This window comes from Salvelinus fontinalis, chromosome 7, assembly GCF_029448725.1.
Source record: "Salvelinus fontinalis isolate EN_2023a chromosome 7, ASM2944872v1, whole genome shotgun sequence".
NCBI classification, from domain to species: Eukaryota; Metazoa; Chordata; class Actinopteri; order Salmoniformes; family Salmonidae; genus Salvelinus; species Salvelinus fontinalis.
In genome coordinates, this window is record NC_074671.1 from 66,936,698 (window position 1) to 66,953,557 (window position 16,860).

Here is a 16,860-nt window from a genome sequence, read left to right on the forward strand (position 1 = left end):
TCAGTCATGCTATCACCACCTATCACAATAACATCATTAATCCCCACCCTACTCGATTTATGTCAACGGCCCTCATTTATTCAAGACTGAGCGTTTCAAAAGGGCCACAAGGCAGACCGGAACCCGAATTGGTCCGAACCGGGCTTGGAGTCTTATCTTGTCTGGTTTTTACATGGATGAAGGCAGCTAATGGGTTTATACACAGATTAGTTCATCATCTAGTCAAACCTACGCCATCGGGTTCATTATGACCTAATCGGATTTGTCCGTGTCTCCAATTCGAGTCACAAAGCACAAAGCAAAACCGGTTTGATGTTGGTTGAGATCTTTGCAATGTTTTTCTCACCCGCACTCTCGATGTTTATCGGTATAAACCAGTCAGGATAGACTCCAAGCCAGTTTGGACCAATTCGGTTACAGTCCGCCTCGTGTCCCTTTTTGAGCAACCCGCTTTCGTCGACTAATCTAGCCCGCCCCCTTGTATGACATCATCCCGCTGACAGTCAATCAGCTGAAAGAGAAGGTGGAGCCCCGCCCACTCTACGCGCCGCTCTGGGTTGGAGCTGCAGTGTGTTCTAGCAGCGGTTGGGTAAGGGAATGCAGCTGTCCGCTGTCCGGGAAGCATAACCATATATACCCATACAGACAGCACACCGCCCTAGGAGCTGGACTAGACCTGCCTCCCTCGACTGCCGGAGAAACCCGACACACACATCCCGATCACCGTGGAGCAAAGACTCTATCCACAAAGGCGAGTGGTAAAAGAGCGGAGCCGCGAGCATGGCGGTCGAAGAGGAAGGGCTACGGGTTTTCCAAAGCGTCAAAATAAAAATAGGTAAGGAAATCAGAGAGAGAGAGAGAGAGAGAGAGAGAGAGAGAGAGAGAGAGAGAGAGAGAGAGAGAGAGAGAGAGAGAGAGAGAGAGAGAGAGAGAGAGAGAGAGAGAGAGAGAGAGAGAGAGAGAGAGAGGCAGCTCGGGTATTATTCCCCCACCCCCTCTGGTCTCCGTGGCTTCACTTTAACGGGCTAAAAGGCATTGGGGCTTTGAGAGAGGGAGACCGCCCTCCCTCTCTCTCTCTCTGTCTCTGTGACATGTTGTAATTCAAATCACACGCTCCCGCAACATAGCATGTATTTTGTAAAATAGACACATGACAAACTGATCGTATTCAGTCCATCATTATGGATTCTGTGTAGTCTCAGGCCTATATAGAGGCGTCCATGAATGAATATCTATGTGGTGTTTAATACATGTATGTAATTAACAATGCGGTTGGATTTGTTATTGTAAATGTGGATTGGTGTTATGAACTTCTGTGTTTGTGGCGACAAAAAAAAAACTCGAGACGTGAGGGTCTGAGCGCAACAACAAACAAAACGGGAAACAGCTGCATGTCTATGGATGGATGGCTCGATGTCGGTTTTGCCCACTTTCTCCCCCGCGCAGAGCTTTGAATAAAACAACCGGCCCGTTAGTCTAAGGAGAGACCCCAGTCCCGGTGTGGATTTCCGGGGTTACTTATTTCTTACTGTCCGCGCTATTGCGCCAGAGATCGTTGCAGTCATTGGACAGCTTTAGGCAGTAAATAAGTAACAGAAAATAGCGCCTCGGCGACTGGCAATAGCCTATGGAGGCCCGCACCTATAATACGCTTCCTTCATTGCTCTCAATAGGATATGACCCTGGCTAGCTTTTCCACGTGTTATTAACTCGCTATACACACTAGTATGCAAAACACATCTGTATATTCAATACAACAACAAAAAACAGATATGACTATTTATTGTTCACCATTTCCCCAGTTGATGCGTGTTTTATTGCGTTAGATGGTGCACTATAATGTAAACCCCCGATTGACTAATCGGCTGTTGGTCACTTCCTCATCTTGTTATGGCTCCAAACTGAAAACCACGACAACAGCTCTGTGGTTCAACATAAGCATACCCTGTCCCCACCGTGGGTGTAGTCTGATTGTTATGCATACCCTGTACCCACCGTGGGTGTAGTCTGATTGTTATGCATACCCTGTACCCACCGTGGGTGTAGTCTGATTGTTATGCATACCCTGTACCCACCGTGGGTGTAGTCTGATTGTTATGCATACCCTGTCCCCACCGTGGGTGTAGTCTGATTGTTATGCATACCCTGTACCCACCGTGGGTGTAGTCTGATTGTTATGCATACCCTGTACCCACCGTGGGTGTAGTCTGATTGTTATGCATACCCTGTACCCACCGTGGGTGTAGTCTGATTGTTATGCATACCCTGTACCCACCGTGGGTGTAGTCTGATTGTTATGCATACCCTGTACCCACCGTGGGTGTAGTCTGATTGTTATGCATACCCTGTACCCACCGTGGGTGTAGTCTGATTGTTATGCATACCCTGTACCCACCGTGGGTGTAGTCTGATTGTTAAGCATACCCTGTACCCACCGTGGGTGTAGTCTGTATTGTTATGCATACCCTGTACCCACCGTGGGTGTAGTCTGATTGTTATGCATACCCTGTACCCACCGTGGGTGTAGTCTGATTGTTATGCATACCCTGTACCCACCGGTGGGTGTAGTCTGATTGTTATGCATACCCTGTCCCCACCGTGGGTGTAGTCTGATTGTTATGCATACCCTGTACCCACCGTGGGTGTAGTCTGATTGTTATGCATACCCTGTACCCACCGTGGGTGTAGTCTGATTGTTATGCATACCCTGTACCCACCGTGGGTGTAGTCTGATTGTTATGCATACCCTGTACCCACCGTGGGTGTAGTCTGATTGTTATGCATACCCTGTACCCACCGTGGGTGTAGTCTGATTGTTATGCATACCCTGTACCCACCGTGGGTGTAGTCTGATTGTTATGCATACCCTGTACCCACCGTGGGTGTAGTCTGATTGTTAAGCATACCCTGTACCCACCGTGGGTGTAGTCTGTATTGTTATGCATACCCTGTACCCACCGTGGGTGTAGTCTGATTGTTATGCATACCCTGTACCCACCGTGGGTGTAGTCTGATTGTTATGCATACCCTGTACCCACCGGTGGGTGTAGTCTGATTGTTATGCATACCCTGTACCCACCGTGGGTGTAGTCTGATTGTTATGACTTTAAACAAGAAACAGAGTTGAGCAGAAAAACAACAAACAGCGAGGAGCAGTGTGTGTGTGTGTGTGTGTGTGTGTGTGTGTGTGTGTGTGTGTGATTGCAAGAGTTACATGGCAGCATTCCATATGTCTGATAAGCAGCAGGTTGTCATGGCACCAGACAGATAAACAACAACCCAACGTGACTTCAAATGTTACAGAAATAACCTTAACCTACCTACAGAACCTATAACCTACCTACAATCTACTGTAATCAGCTGTTGTACTGTCCCCAACCTGACTAGAACCTATAACCTACCTACAATCTACTGTAATCTACTGTACTGTCACCAACCTGACTAGAACCTATAACCTACCTACAATCTACTGTAATCAGCTGTTGTACTGTCACCAACCTGACTAGAACCTATAACCTACCTACAATCTACTGTAGTCTACTGTACTGTCACCAACCTGACTAGAACCTATAACCTACCTACAATCTACTGTAATCAGCTGTTGTACTGTCACCAACCTGACTAGAACCTATAACCTACCTACAATCTACTGTAATCAGCTGTTGTACTGTCACCAACCTGACTAGAACCTATAACCTACCTACAATCTACTGTAATCAGCTGTTGTACTGTCACCAACCTGACTATAACCTATAACCTACCTACAATCTACTGTAGTCTACTGTAAAGTCCCCAACCTGACTAGAACCTATAACCTACCCTACAATCTACTGTAGTCTACTGTACTGTCCCCAACCTGACTAGAACCTATAACCTACCTACAATCTACTGTAATCAGCTGTTGTACTGTCACCAACCTGACTAGAACCTATAACCTACCCTACAATCTACTGTAGTCTACTGTACTGCACCAACCTGACTAGAACCTATAACCTACCTACAATCTACTGTAGTCTACTGTACTGTCCCCAACCTGACTAGAACCTATAACCTACCTACAATCTACTGTAATCAGCTGTTGCACTGTCACCAACCTGACTAGAACCTATAACCTACCCTACAATCTACTGTAGTCTACTGTACTGTCACCAACCTGACTAGAACCTATAACCTACCTACAATCTACTGTAGTCTACTGTACTGTCCCCAACCTGACTAGAACCTATAACCTACCTACAATCTACTGTAGTCTACTGTAAAGTCCCCAACCTGACTAGAACCTATAACCTACCCTACAATCTACTGTAGTCTACTGTACTGTCCCCAACCTGACTAGAACCTATAACCTACCTACAAGTTACTGTAATCAGCTGTTGTACTGTCACCAACCTGACTAGAACCTATAACCTACCTACAATCTACTGTAATCAGCTGTTGTACTGTCACCAACCTGACTAGAACCTAGAACCTACCTACAATCTACTGTAATCTACTGTTGTACTGTCACCAACCTGACTAGAACCTATAACCTACCCTACAATCTACTGTAGTCTACTGTACTGTCACCAACCTGACTAGAACCTATAACCTACCTACAATCTACTGTAATCAGCTGTTGTACTGTCACCAACCTGACTAGAACCTATAACCTACCTACAATCTACTGTAATCTACTGTTGTACTGTCACCAACCTGACTAGAACCTATAACCTACCTACAATCTACTGTAATCAGCTGTTGTACTGTCACCAACCTGACTAGAACCTAGAACCTACCTACAATCTACTGTAATCAGCTGTTGTACTGTCCCCAACCTGACTACAACCTATAACCTACCTACAATCTACTGTAATCAGCTGTTGTACTGTCACCAACCTGACTAGAACCTATAACCTACCCTACAATCTACTGTAATCCGCTGTTGTACTGTCACCAACCTAACTAGAACCTATAACCTACCCTACAATCTACTGTAATCAGCTGTTGTACTGTCCCCAACCTGACTAGAACCTATAACCTACCTACAATCTACTGTAATCAGCTGTTGTACTGTCACCAACCTCACTAGAACCTAGAACCTACCTACAATCTACTGTAATCAGCTGTTGTACTGTCCCCAACCTGACTAGAACCTAGAACCTACCTACAATCTACTGTAATCAGCTGTTGTACTGTCACCAACCTGACTAGAACCTATAACCTACCTACAATCTACTGTAATCAGCTGTTGTACTGTCCCCAACCTGACTAGAACCTATAACCTACCTACAATCTACTGTAATCAGCTGTTGTACTGTCCCCAACCTGACTAGAACCTATAACCTACCTACAATCTACTGTAATCAGCTGTTGTACTGTCACCAACCTCACTAGAACCTATAACCTACCTACAATCTACTGTAATCAGCTGTTGTACTGTCACCAACCTCACTAGAACCTAGAACTAACCTACAATCTACTGTAATCAGCTGTTGTACTGTCACCGACCTCACTAGAACCTATAACCTACCTACAATCTACTGTAATCAGCTGTTGTACTGTCCCCAACCTGACTAGAACCTAGAACCTACCTACAATCTACTGTAATCAGCTGTTGTACTGTCCCCAACCTGACTAGAACCTAGAACCTACCTACAATCTACTGTAATCAGCTGTTGTACTGTCCCCAACCTGACTAGAACCTAGAACCTACCTACAATCTACTGTAATCAGCTGTTGTACTGTCCCCAACCTGACTAGAACCTATAACCTACCATACAATCTACTGTAATCAGCTGTTGTACTGTCCCCAACCTGACTAGAACCTATAACCTACCTACAATCTACTGTAATCAGCTGTTGTACTGTCACCAACCTGACTAGAACCTAGAACCTACCTACAATCTACTGTAATCAGCTGTTGTACTGTCACCAACCTCACTAGAACCTAGAACCTACCTACAATCTACTGTAATCAGCTGTTGTACTGTCATCAACCTCACTAGAACCTAGAACCTACCTACAATCTACTGTAATCAGCTGTTGTACTGTCACCAACCTCACTAGAACCTATAACCTACCTACAATCTACTGTAATCAGCTGTTGTACTGTCACCAACCTCACTAGAACCTAGAACCTACCTACAATCTACTGTAATCAGCTGTTGTACTGTCACCAACCTCACTAGAACCTAGAACCTACCTACAATCTACTGTAATCAGCTGTTGTACTGTCACCAACCTCACTAGAACCTATAACCTACCTACAATCTACTGTAATCAGCTGTTGTACTGTCACCAACCTGACTATAACCTATAACCTACCCTACAATCTACTGTAATCAGCTGTTGTACTGTCCCCAACCTGACTAGAACCTAGAACCTACCTACAATCTACTGTAATCAGCTGTTGTACTGTCCCCAACCTGACTAGAACCTAGAACCTACCTACAATCTACTGTAATCAGCTGTTGTACTGTCACCAACCTGACTAGAACCTAGAACCTACCTACAATCTACTGTAATCAGCTGTTGTACTGTCCCCAACCTGACTAGAACCTATAACCTACCTACAATCTACTGTAATCAGCTGTTGTACTGTCACCAACCTGACTAGAACCTAGAACCTACCTACAATCTACTGTAATCAGCTGTTGTACTGTCACCAACCTCACTAGAACCTATAACTAACTTCCTCTCCGTCATGCGTTGTTCAGGTAGAGATACCTGGTGAAGTAACTGCTCTCTCTTCCTCTCCGTCATGCGTTGTTCAAGTAGAGATACCTGGCGAAGTAACTGCTCTCTCTTCCTCTCCGTCATGTGTTGTTCAGGTAGAGATACCTGGCGAAGTAACTGCTCTCTCTTCCTCTCCGTCATGCGTTGTTCAGGTAGAGATACCCGGCGAAGTAACTGCTCTCTCTTCCTCTCCGTCATGCGTTGTTCAGGTAGAGATACCCGGTGAAGTAACTGCTCTCTCTTCCTCTCCGTCATGCGTTGTTCAGGTAGAGATACCCGGCGAAGTAACTGCTCTCTCTTCCTCTCCGTCATGAGTTGTTCAGGTAGAGATACCCGGCGAAGTAACTGCTCTCTCTGCCTCTCCGTCATGCGTTGTTCAGGTAGAGATACCTGGCGAAGTAACTGCTCTCTCTTCCTCTCTGTCATGAGTTGTTCAGGTAGAGATACCTGGCGAAGTAACTGCTCTCTCTTCCTCTCCGTCATGCGTTGTTCAGGTAGAGATACCTGGTGAAGTAACTGCCCTCTCTTCCTCTCTGTCATGAGTTGTTCAGGTAGAGATACCTGGCGAAGTAACTGCTCTCTCTTCCTCTCTGTCATGCGTTGTTCAGGTAGAGATACCTGGTGAAGTAACTGCTCTCTCTTCCTCTCCGTCATGCGTTGTTCAGGTAGAGATACCTGGTGAAGTAACTGCTCTCTCTTCCTCTCCGTCATGAGTTGTTCAGGTAGAGATACCTGGTGAAGTAACTGCTCTCTCTTCCTCTCCGTCATGAGTTGTTCAGGTAGAGATACCCGACGAAGTAACTGCTCTCTCTTCCTCTCCGTCATGCGTTGTTCAGGTAGAGATACCCGGCGAAGTAACTGCTCTCTCTTCCTCTCCGTCATGCGTTGTTCAGGTAGAGATACCTGGTGAAGTAACTGCTCTCTCTTCCTCTCCGTCATGCGTTGTTCAGGTAGAGATACCCGGTGAAGTAACTGCTCTCTCTTCCTCTCCGTCATGCGTTGTTCAGGTAGAGATACCCGGTGAAGTAACTGCTCTCTCTTCCTCTCCGTCATGCGTTGTTCAGGTAGAGATACCCGGTGAAGTAACTGCTCTCCCTTCCTCTCCGTCATGCGTTGTTCAGGTAGAGATACCTGGTGAAGTAACTGCTCTCTCTTCCTCTCCGTCATGCGGTGTTCTGTGTCTGCCCCACACTACCCTAACGAAAAACACAGACCGGACAAGTAGGTGCGCAATGGATTATGGTCGTTGTAGTTAATCAGCACGTTTTCTGCGCTAAACTGTGTAGAATATTGGCCTGTTGGAAACTACAACTCAGTTCAGTCTGGATCTGATTTATCTCTAGAGAAACTACAACTCCCTACTACGTCACACAGTTCAGACTGGATCTGATTTATCTCTAGAGAAACTACATCTCCCTACTACATCACACAGTTCAGACTGGATCTGATTTACCTCTAGAGAAACTACAACTCCCTACTACATCACACAGTTCAGTCTGGATCTGATTTATCTCTAGAGAAACTACAACTCCCTACTACATCACACAGTTCAGTCTGGATCCGATTTATCTCTAGAGAAACTACAACTCCCTACTACATCACACAGTTCAGTCTGTATCCGATTTATCTCTAGAGAAACTACAACTCCCTACTACATCACACAGTTCAGTCTGGATCTGATTTATCTCTAGAGAAACTACATCTCCCTACTACATCACACAGTTCAGTCTGGATCTGATTTATCTCTAGAGAAACTACAACTCCCTACTACATCACACAGTTCAGTCTGGGTCTGATTTATCTCTAGAGAAACTACAACTCCCTACTACATCACACAGTTCAGACTGGATCTGATTTATCTCTAGAGAAACTACAACTCCCTACTACATCACACAGTTCAGACTGGATCTGATTTATCTCTAGAGAAACTACAACTCCCTACTACATCACACAGTTCAGACTGGATGTGATTTATCTCTAGAGAAACTACAACTCCCTACTACATCACACAGTTCAGACTGGATGTGATTTATCTCTACAGAAACTGAGCAATGTGTGCATTGAAACCACAGAAATAAAGTGAACGAAAGGTAATTTAAGTCATTTAACCCTTGTTGGTTAATTTAGTTGTTAAAAAAATGAATAATAACTGTAATTTCGGTGGTTAATTGAACAGCACTACCTGCAGCATTTGGCTGGAGAGATCGCATCACGGATGGTTTCATAGTTGAACACCTCTGTGTCCTACAGACAGGTCTGTCCCCCTCCTGTCCTCTGTGTCCTACAGACAGGGCTGTCCCCCTCCTGTCCTCTGTGTCCTACAGACAGGGCTGTCCCCCTCCTGTCCTCTGTGTCATACAGACAGGACTGTTCCCCTCCTGTCCTCTGTGTCCTACAGACAGGGCTGTCCCCCTCCTGTCCTCTGTGTCCTACAGACAGGGCTGTTCCCCTCCTGTCCTCTGTGTCCTACAGACAGGGCTGTCCCCCTCCTGTCCTCTGTGTCCTACAGACAGGGCTGTCCCCCTCCTGTCCTCTGTGTCCTACAGACAGGGCTGCCCCCCTCCTGTCCTCCTGTCCTCTGTGTCCTACAGACAGGACTGTCCCCCTCCTGTCCTCTGTGTCCTACAGACAGGGCTGTCCCCCTCCTGTCCTCTGTGTCCTACAGACAGGGCTGTCCCCCTCCTGTCCTCTGTGTCCTACAGACAGGACTGTCCCCCTCCTGTCCTCTTGTGTCCTACAGACAGGGCTGTCCCCCTCCTGTCCTCTGTGTCCTACAGACAGGGCTGTCCCCCTCCTGTCCTCTGTGTCCTACAGACAGGGCTGTCCCCCTCCTGTCCTCTGTGTCCTACAGACAGGGCTGTCCCCCTCCTGTCCTCTGTGTCCTACAGACAGGGCTGTCCCCCTCCTGTCCTCTGTGTCCTACAGACAGGACTGTCCCCCTCCTGTCCTCTGTGTCCTACAGACAGGACTGTCCCCCTCCTGTCCTCTGTGTCCTACAGACAGGGCTGTCCCCCTCCTGTCCTCTGTGTCCTACAGACAGGACTGTCCCCCTCCTGTCCTCTGTGTCCTACAGACAGGACTGTCCCCCTCCTGTCCTCTGTGTCCTACAGACAGGGCTGTTCCCCTCCTGTCCTCTGTGTCCTACAGACAGGGCCGTCCCCCTCCTGTCATCTGTGTCCTACAGACAGGGCTGTCCCCCTCCTGTCCTCCTGTCCTCTGTGTCCTACAGACAGGGCTGTTCCCCTCCTGTCCTCTGTGTCCTACAGACAGGGCTGTTCCCCTCCTGTCCTCTGTGTCCTACAGACAGGGCCGTCCCCCTCCTGTCCTCTGTGTCCTACAGACAGGGCTGTCCCCTTCCTGTCCTCTGTGTCCTACAGACAGGGCTGTCCCCCTCCTGTCCTCCTGTCCTCTGTGTCCTACAGACAGGGCTGTTCCCTTCCTGTCCTCTGTGTCCTACAGACAGGGCTGTCCTCTGTGTCCTACAGACAGGGCTGTCCCCCTCCTGTCCTCTGTGTCCTACAGACAGGACTGTCCCCCTCCTGTCCTCTGTGTCCTACAGACAGGGCTGTCCCCCTCCTGTCCTCTGTGTCCTACAGACAGGACTGTCCCCCTCCTGTCCTCTGTGTCCTACAGACAGGACTGTCCCCCTCCTGTCCTCTGTGTCCTACAGACAGGGCTGTCCCCCTCCTGTCCTCTGTGTCCTACAGACAGGACTGTCCCCCTCCTGTCCTCTGTGTCCTACAGACAGGGCTGTCCCCCTCCTGTCCTCTGTGTCCTACAGACAGGGCTGTCCCCCTCCTGTCCTCTGTGTCCTACAGACAGGACTGTCCCCCTCCTGTCCTCTGTGTCCTACAGACAGGGCTGTCCCCCTCCTGTCCTCTGTGTCCTACAGACAGGGCTGTCCCCCTCCTGTCCTCTGTGTCCTACAGACAGGGCTGTCCCCCTCCTGTCCTCTGTGTCCTACAGACAGGGCTGTCCCCCTCCTGTCCTCTGTGTCCTACAGACAGGGCTGTCCCCCTCCTGTCCTCTGTGTCCTACAGACAGGACTGTCCCCCTCCTGTCCTCTGTGTCCTACAGACAGGACTGTCCCCCTCCTGTCCTCTGTGTCCTACAGACAGGACTGTCCCCCTCCTGTCCTCTGTGTCCTACAGACAGGGCTGTCCCCCTCCTGTCCTCTGTGTCCTACAGACAGGGCTGTCCCCCTCCTGTCCTCTGTGTCCTACAGACAGGGCTGTCCCCTTCCTGTCCTCTGTGTCCTACAGACAGGACTGTCCCCCTCCTGTCCTCTGTGTCCTACAGACAGGACTGTCCCCCTCCTGTCCTCTGTGTCCTACAGACAGGGCTGTCCCCCTCCTGTCCTCTGTGTCCTACAGACAGGGCTGTCCCCTTCCTGTCCTCTGTGTCCTACAGACAGGACTGTCCCCCTCCTGTCCTCTGTGTCCTACAGACAGGACTGTCCCCCTCCTGTCCTCTGTGTCCTACAGACAGGGCTGTCCCCCTCCTGTCCTCTGTGTCCTACAGACAGGACTGTCCCCCTCCTGTCCTCTGTGTCCTACAGACAGGACTGTCCCCCTCCTGTCCTCTGTGTCCTACAGACAGGGCTGTCCCCCTCCTGTCCTCTGTGTCCTACAGACAGGGCTGTCCCCTTCCTGTCCTCTGTGTCCTACAGACAGGACTGTCCCCTTCCTGTCCTCTGTGTCCTGAAGCAGCATGTTATACATGAACTGTGGGGCTAGCGGAGCTGGGCGGGGCCTACTGTCCGGGGGAACGCAGGGAAACAGGAAGCTACTGCCCCAAAATCACTTCCTGATTGGCTGGATGGACTACAAAAGAAGTGTTTTTTCCTGCGTAGCAACAAGCTAATGAAAACCAGATGGACTGACTGACTGTTGTTGTGGTTCTCACACCGACTCACTACCAGTACAGCTACATACAGCAGGCTGCTGAGGGCTGTCTCTCACCAACCAACTCCACGTCTCACTCAACCCCAGGAGACACACAGAGAGAGTTAGAGGGAGGGGGGGTAGAGAGACTTAGAGGGAGGGGGGTGGAGAGAGAGAGGGGGGTAGAGAGAGAGTTAGAGGGGGGGTAGAGACTTAGAGGGGGGTAGAGAGAGAGAGGGGGTAGAGAGAGACTTAGAGGGGGGTAGAGAGAGAGAGGGTAAAGAGAGGAGGGGGTAGAGAGAGAGTTAGAGGGGGGGTAGAGACTTAGAGGAGGGGGTAGAGAGAGTTAGAGGGGGGGGTAGAGAGAGAGTTAGAGGGGGGGTAGAGACTTAGAGGAGGGGGTAGAGAGAGAGAGCTGTGCTGAGGTTTGTAAGTCTAGCGCAGAGGGACACTGACCAGGCGGTCTTTTCACTCCAGAAAGGCATTGTGGTCTGTGTGTGGGAGGAGCAGGGGAGGATGTTGATCACATGGGTCAGGGACGGCAGAAGACGCGGAGAGAGACTCTCCAGCTAGCTGGCTGGAGCTCTGCTGTCTCCTGAGTGGTCAGAGGACATGAAGACAGGCAGGGTTTGTCTCATGCCAGAGAGAGCCAGGGAGAGGGACACGCCTCACTCTGCAAGCCAGAGGAGGAATGGTCGGTTGGGCTGGGAGAGGGGGCCGGGGTGGGCCGACAAGAGGCTTGGGGCTTCCAAGCCTCTTGTCTGGAGGAGAGGACTCCCTGTCTGGAGGAGAGGACTCCCTGTCTGTAGGAGAGGTCTCCCTGTCTGGAGGAGAGGACTCCCTGTCTGGAGGAGAGGACTCCCTGAATGGATGAGAGGACTCCCTGTCTGGAGGAGAGGACTCCCTGTCTGGAGGAGAGGACTCCCTGTCTGGAGGAGAGGACTCCCTGAATGGAGGAGAGGACTCCCTGTCTGGAGGAGAGGACTCCCTGTCTGTAGGAGAGGACTCCCTGTCTGGAGGAGAGGACTCCCTGAATGGAGGAGAGGACTCCCTGTCTGGAGGAGAGGACTCCCTGTCTGGAGGAGAGGACTCCCTGAATGGAGGAGAGGACTCCTTGAATGGAGGAGAGGACTCCCTGTCTGGAGGAGAGGACTCCCTGTCTGGAGGAGAGGACTCCCTGAATGGAGGAGAGGACTCCCTGAATGGAGGAGAGGACTCCTTGAATGGAGGAGAGGACGCCCTGTCTGGAGGAGAGGACTCCCTGTCTGGAGGAGAGGACTCCCTGAATGGAGGAGAGGACTCCCTGTCTGGAGGAGAGGACTCCCTGTCTGGAGGAGAGGACTCCCTGTCTGTAGGAGAGGACTCCCTGTCTGGAGGAGAGGACTCCCTGTCTGGAGGAGAGGACTCCCTGTCTGGAGGAGAGGACTCCCTGTCTGGAGGAGAGGACTCCCTGAATGGAGGAGAGGACTCCTTGAATGGAGGAGAGGACTCCCTGTCTGGAGGAGAGGACTCCCTGAATGGAGGAGAGGACTCCCTGTCTGGAGGAGAGGACTCCCTGAATGGAGGAGAGGACTCCCTGTCTGGAGGAGAGGACTACCTGTCTGGAGGAGAGGACTCCCTGTCTGGAGGAGAGGACTCCCTGAATGGAGGAGAGGACTCCCTGTCTGGAGGAGAGGACTCCCTGTCTGGAGGAGAGGACTCCCTGTCTGGAGGAGAGGACTCCCTGAATGGAGGAGAGGACTCCTTGAATGGAGGAGAGGACTCCCTGTCTGGAGGAGAGGACTCCCTGTCTGGAGGAGAGGACTCCCTGAATGGAGGAGAGGACTCCCTGAATGGAGGAGAGGACTCCTTGAATGGAGGAGAGGACTCCCTGTCTGGAGGAGAGGACTCCCTGTCTGGAGGAGAGGACTCCCTGAATGGAGGAGAGGACTCCCTGTCTGGAGGAGAGGACTCCCTGTCTGGAGGAGAGGACTCCCTGTCTGTAGGAGAGGACTCCCTGTCTGGAGGAGAGGACTCCCTGTCTGGAGGAGAGGACTCCCTGTCTGGAGGAGAGGACTCCCTGTCTGGAGGAGAGGACTCCCTGTCTGGAGGAGAGGACTCCCTGTCTGGAGGAGAGGACTCCCTGAATGGAGGAGAGGACTCCTTGAATGGAGGAGAGGACTCCCTGTCTGGAGGAGAGGACTCCCTGAATGGAGGAGAGGACTCCCTGTCTGGAGGAGAGGACTCCCTGAATGGAGGAGAGGACTCCCTGTCTGGAGGAGAGGACTACCTGTCTGGAGGAGAGGACTCCCTGTCTGGAGGAGAGGACTCCCTGAATGGAGGAGAGGACTCCCTGTCTGGAGGAGAGGACTCCCTGTCTGGAGGAGAGGACTCCCTGTCTGGAGGAGAGGACTCCCTGTCTGTAGGAGAGGTCTCCCTGTCTGGAGGAGAGGACTCCCTGAATGGAGGAGAGGACTCCCTGTCTGGAGGAGAGGACTCCCTGAATGGAGGAGAGGACTCCCTGTCTGGAGGAGAGGACTCCCTGAATGGAGGAGAGGACTCCCTGTCTGGAGGAGAGGACTCCCTGTCTGGAGGAGAGGACTCCCTGTCTGGAGGAGAGGACTCCCTGTCTGGAGGAGAGGACTCCCTGAATGGAGGAGAGGACTCCCTGTCTGGAGGAGAGGACTCCCTGTCTGGAGGAGAGGACTCCCTGTCTGGAGGAGAGGACTCCCTGTCTGGAGGAGAGGACTCCCTGAATGGCAGAGCTGACGTCACCCACAACTAAAGGAATGGCAGAGCTGACGTCACCCACAACTAAAGGAACCCAGAACTAAAGGAACCCAGAACTAAAGGAAGTCAGAACTAAATGAAGTCAGAACTAAAGGAAGTCAGAACTAAATGAACCCACAACTAAAGGAAGTCAGAACTAAAGGAAGTCAGAACTAAATGAACCCAGAACTAAAGGAACCCAGAACTAAAGGAAGTCAGAACTAAATGAACCCAGAACTGAAGGAAGTCAGAACTAAAGGAAGTCAGAACTAAATGAACCCAGAACTAAAGGAAGTCAGAACTAAATGAACCCAGAACTAAATGAACCCAGAACTAAAGGAAGTCAGAACTAAAGGAAGTCAGAACTAAAGGAAGTCAGAACTAAATGAACCCAGAACTAAAGGAAGTCAGAACTAAAGGAACCCAGAACTAAATGAACCCAGAACTAAATGAACCCAGAACTAAAGGAAGTCAGAACTAAAGGAAGTCAGAACTAAAGGAAGTCAGAACTAAAGGAACCCAGAACTAAATGAACCCACAACTAAAGGAAGTCAGAACTAAATGAACCCAGAACTAAATGAACCCAGAACTAAATGAACCCAGAACTAAAGGAAGTCAGAACTAAATGAACCCAGAACTAAATGAACCCAGAACTAAATGAACCCAGAACTAAAGGAAGTCAGAACTAAATGAACCCAGAACTAAAGTCAGAACTAAATTAACGTACTACTGTGTACGCACTTGTGTTGCATTCGTGTTGCATGCGTGTGTATGTGTGTGTGATGTGTGTGTGTGTGTGTGATGTGTGTGTGTGTGTGTGTGTGTGTGTGTGTGTGTGTGTGTGTGTGTGTGTGTGTGTGTGTATGCTGCTTGTTGTTAGCAGTAAATCCAGGAACCTTAGTTCCCTGGAAAAAGAAGCATAGGGGTGTAAACACAGCTGTGTTGACTGTTCAAACGGACGGACGGACGGACGGACGGTGTTGTGTTTGAGCTTCAGGAGTACGGTGATGATGATGATGATGGTGGTAATATAATTCAACCTAATCAGGGTTCTACCATCAGAGCAGGACTGGGCCATATAGCCTACAAATCTGATCTAGATATTTTCAAAACTTCTGGGCCATATGGCCTACAAATCTGATCTTGATCTTTTCAAACTTCTGGGCCATATGGCCTACAAATCTGATCTTTATATTTTCAAACTTCTGGGCCATATGGCCTACAAATCTGATCTTGATATTTTCAAAACTTCTGGGCCATATGGCCTACAAATCTGATCTTGATCTTTTCAAACTTCTGGGCCATATGGCCTACAAATCTGATCTTTATATTTTCAAACTTCTGGGCCATATGGCCTACAAATCTGATCTTGATCTTTTCAAACTTCTGGGCCATATGGCCTACAAAATCTGATCTTGACCTTTTCAAACTTCTGGGCCATATGGCCTACAAATCTGATCTGGACCTTTTCAACTTCTGGGCTAGTCCACGTGCTAGTGACTAGCCAGCTAATCTTTATAACGATCTCTCAAGTCCACGTGCTAGTGAGTGTCCCCCTGACTATCTGTAATGATGTCTGAGTGTTGGAGTGGGCCCCTGGCTATCTGTAAATGATGTCTGAGTGTTGGAGTGTTCCCCTGGCTATCTGTAAATGATGTCTGAGTGTTGGAGTGTGTCCCTGGCTATCTGTAAATGATGTCTGAGTGTTGGAGTGGGCCCCTGGCTATCTGTAAATGATGTCTGAGTGTTGGAGTGTTCCCCTGGCTATCTGTAATGATGTCTGAGTGTTGGAGTGTTCCCCTGGCTATCTGTAATGATGTCTGAGTGTTGGAGTGGGCCCCTGGCTATCTGTAAATGATGTCTGAGTGTTGGAGTGTTCCCCTGGCTATCTGTAATGATGTCTGAGTGTTGGAGTGTGTCCCTGGCTATCTGTAAATGATGTCTGAGTGTTGGAGTGTGTCCCTGGCTATCTGTAATGATGTCTGAGTGTTGGAGTGTTCCCCTGGCTATCTGTAAATGATGTCTGAGTGTTGGAGTGTTCCCCTGGCTATCTGTAATGATGTCTGAGTATTGGAGTGTACCCCTGGCTATCTGTAAATTATGTCTGAGTGTTGGAGTGTCCCCCCTGGCTATCTGTAAATAATGTCTGAGTGTTGGAGTGTTCCCCTGGCTATCTGTAATGATGTCTGAGTGTTGGAGTGTTCCCCTGGCTATCTGTAATGATGTCTGAGTGTTCCCCTGGCTATCTGTAATGATGTCTGAGTGTTGGAGTGTGCCCCTGGCTATCTGTAAATGATGTCTGAGTGTTGGAGCGTGCCCCTGGCTATCTGTAATGATGTCTGAGTGTTGGAGTGTTCCCCTTGCTATCTGTAATGATGTCTGAGTGTTGGAGTGTGCCCCTGGCTATCTGTAATGATGTCTGAGTGTTGGAGTGTTCCCCTGGCTATCTGTAATGATGTCTGAGTGTTGGAGTGTTCCCCTGGCTATCTGTAATAATGTCTGAGTGTTGGAGTGT

At 49.5% G+C, this 16,860-nt stretch overlaps 1 protein-coding gene across 1 annotated transcript in view; it reads left to right on the forward strand.

Annotated features, from left to right (window-relative positions):
- The first annotated feature begins 525 nt into the window (after positions 1 to 525).
- Positions 526 to 16,860, forward strand: part of rasa3 (RAS p21 protein activator 3) — a 119,621-nt gene continuing 103,286 nt past the window's right edge. The window contains exon 1 of the mRNA XM_055930319.1: positions 526 to 835. Within this exon, the coding sequence (XP_055786294.1) occupies positions 781 to 835 (55 nt within the window). The 5' untranslated portion in view covers positions 526 to 780. The remainder of the gene's footprint in view (positions 836 to 16,860) is intronic.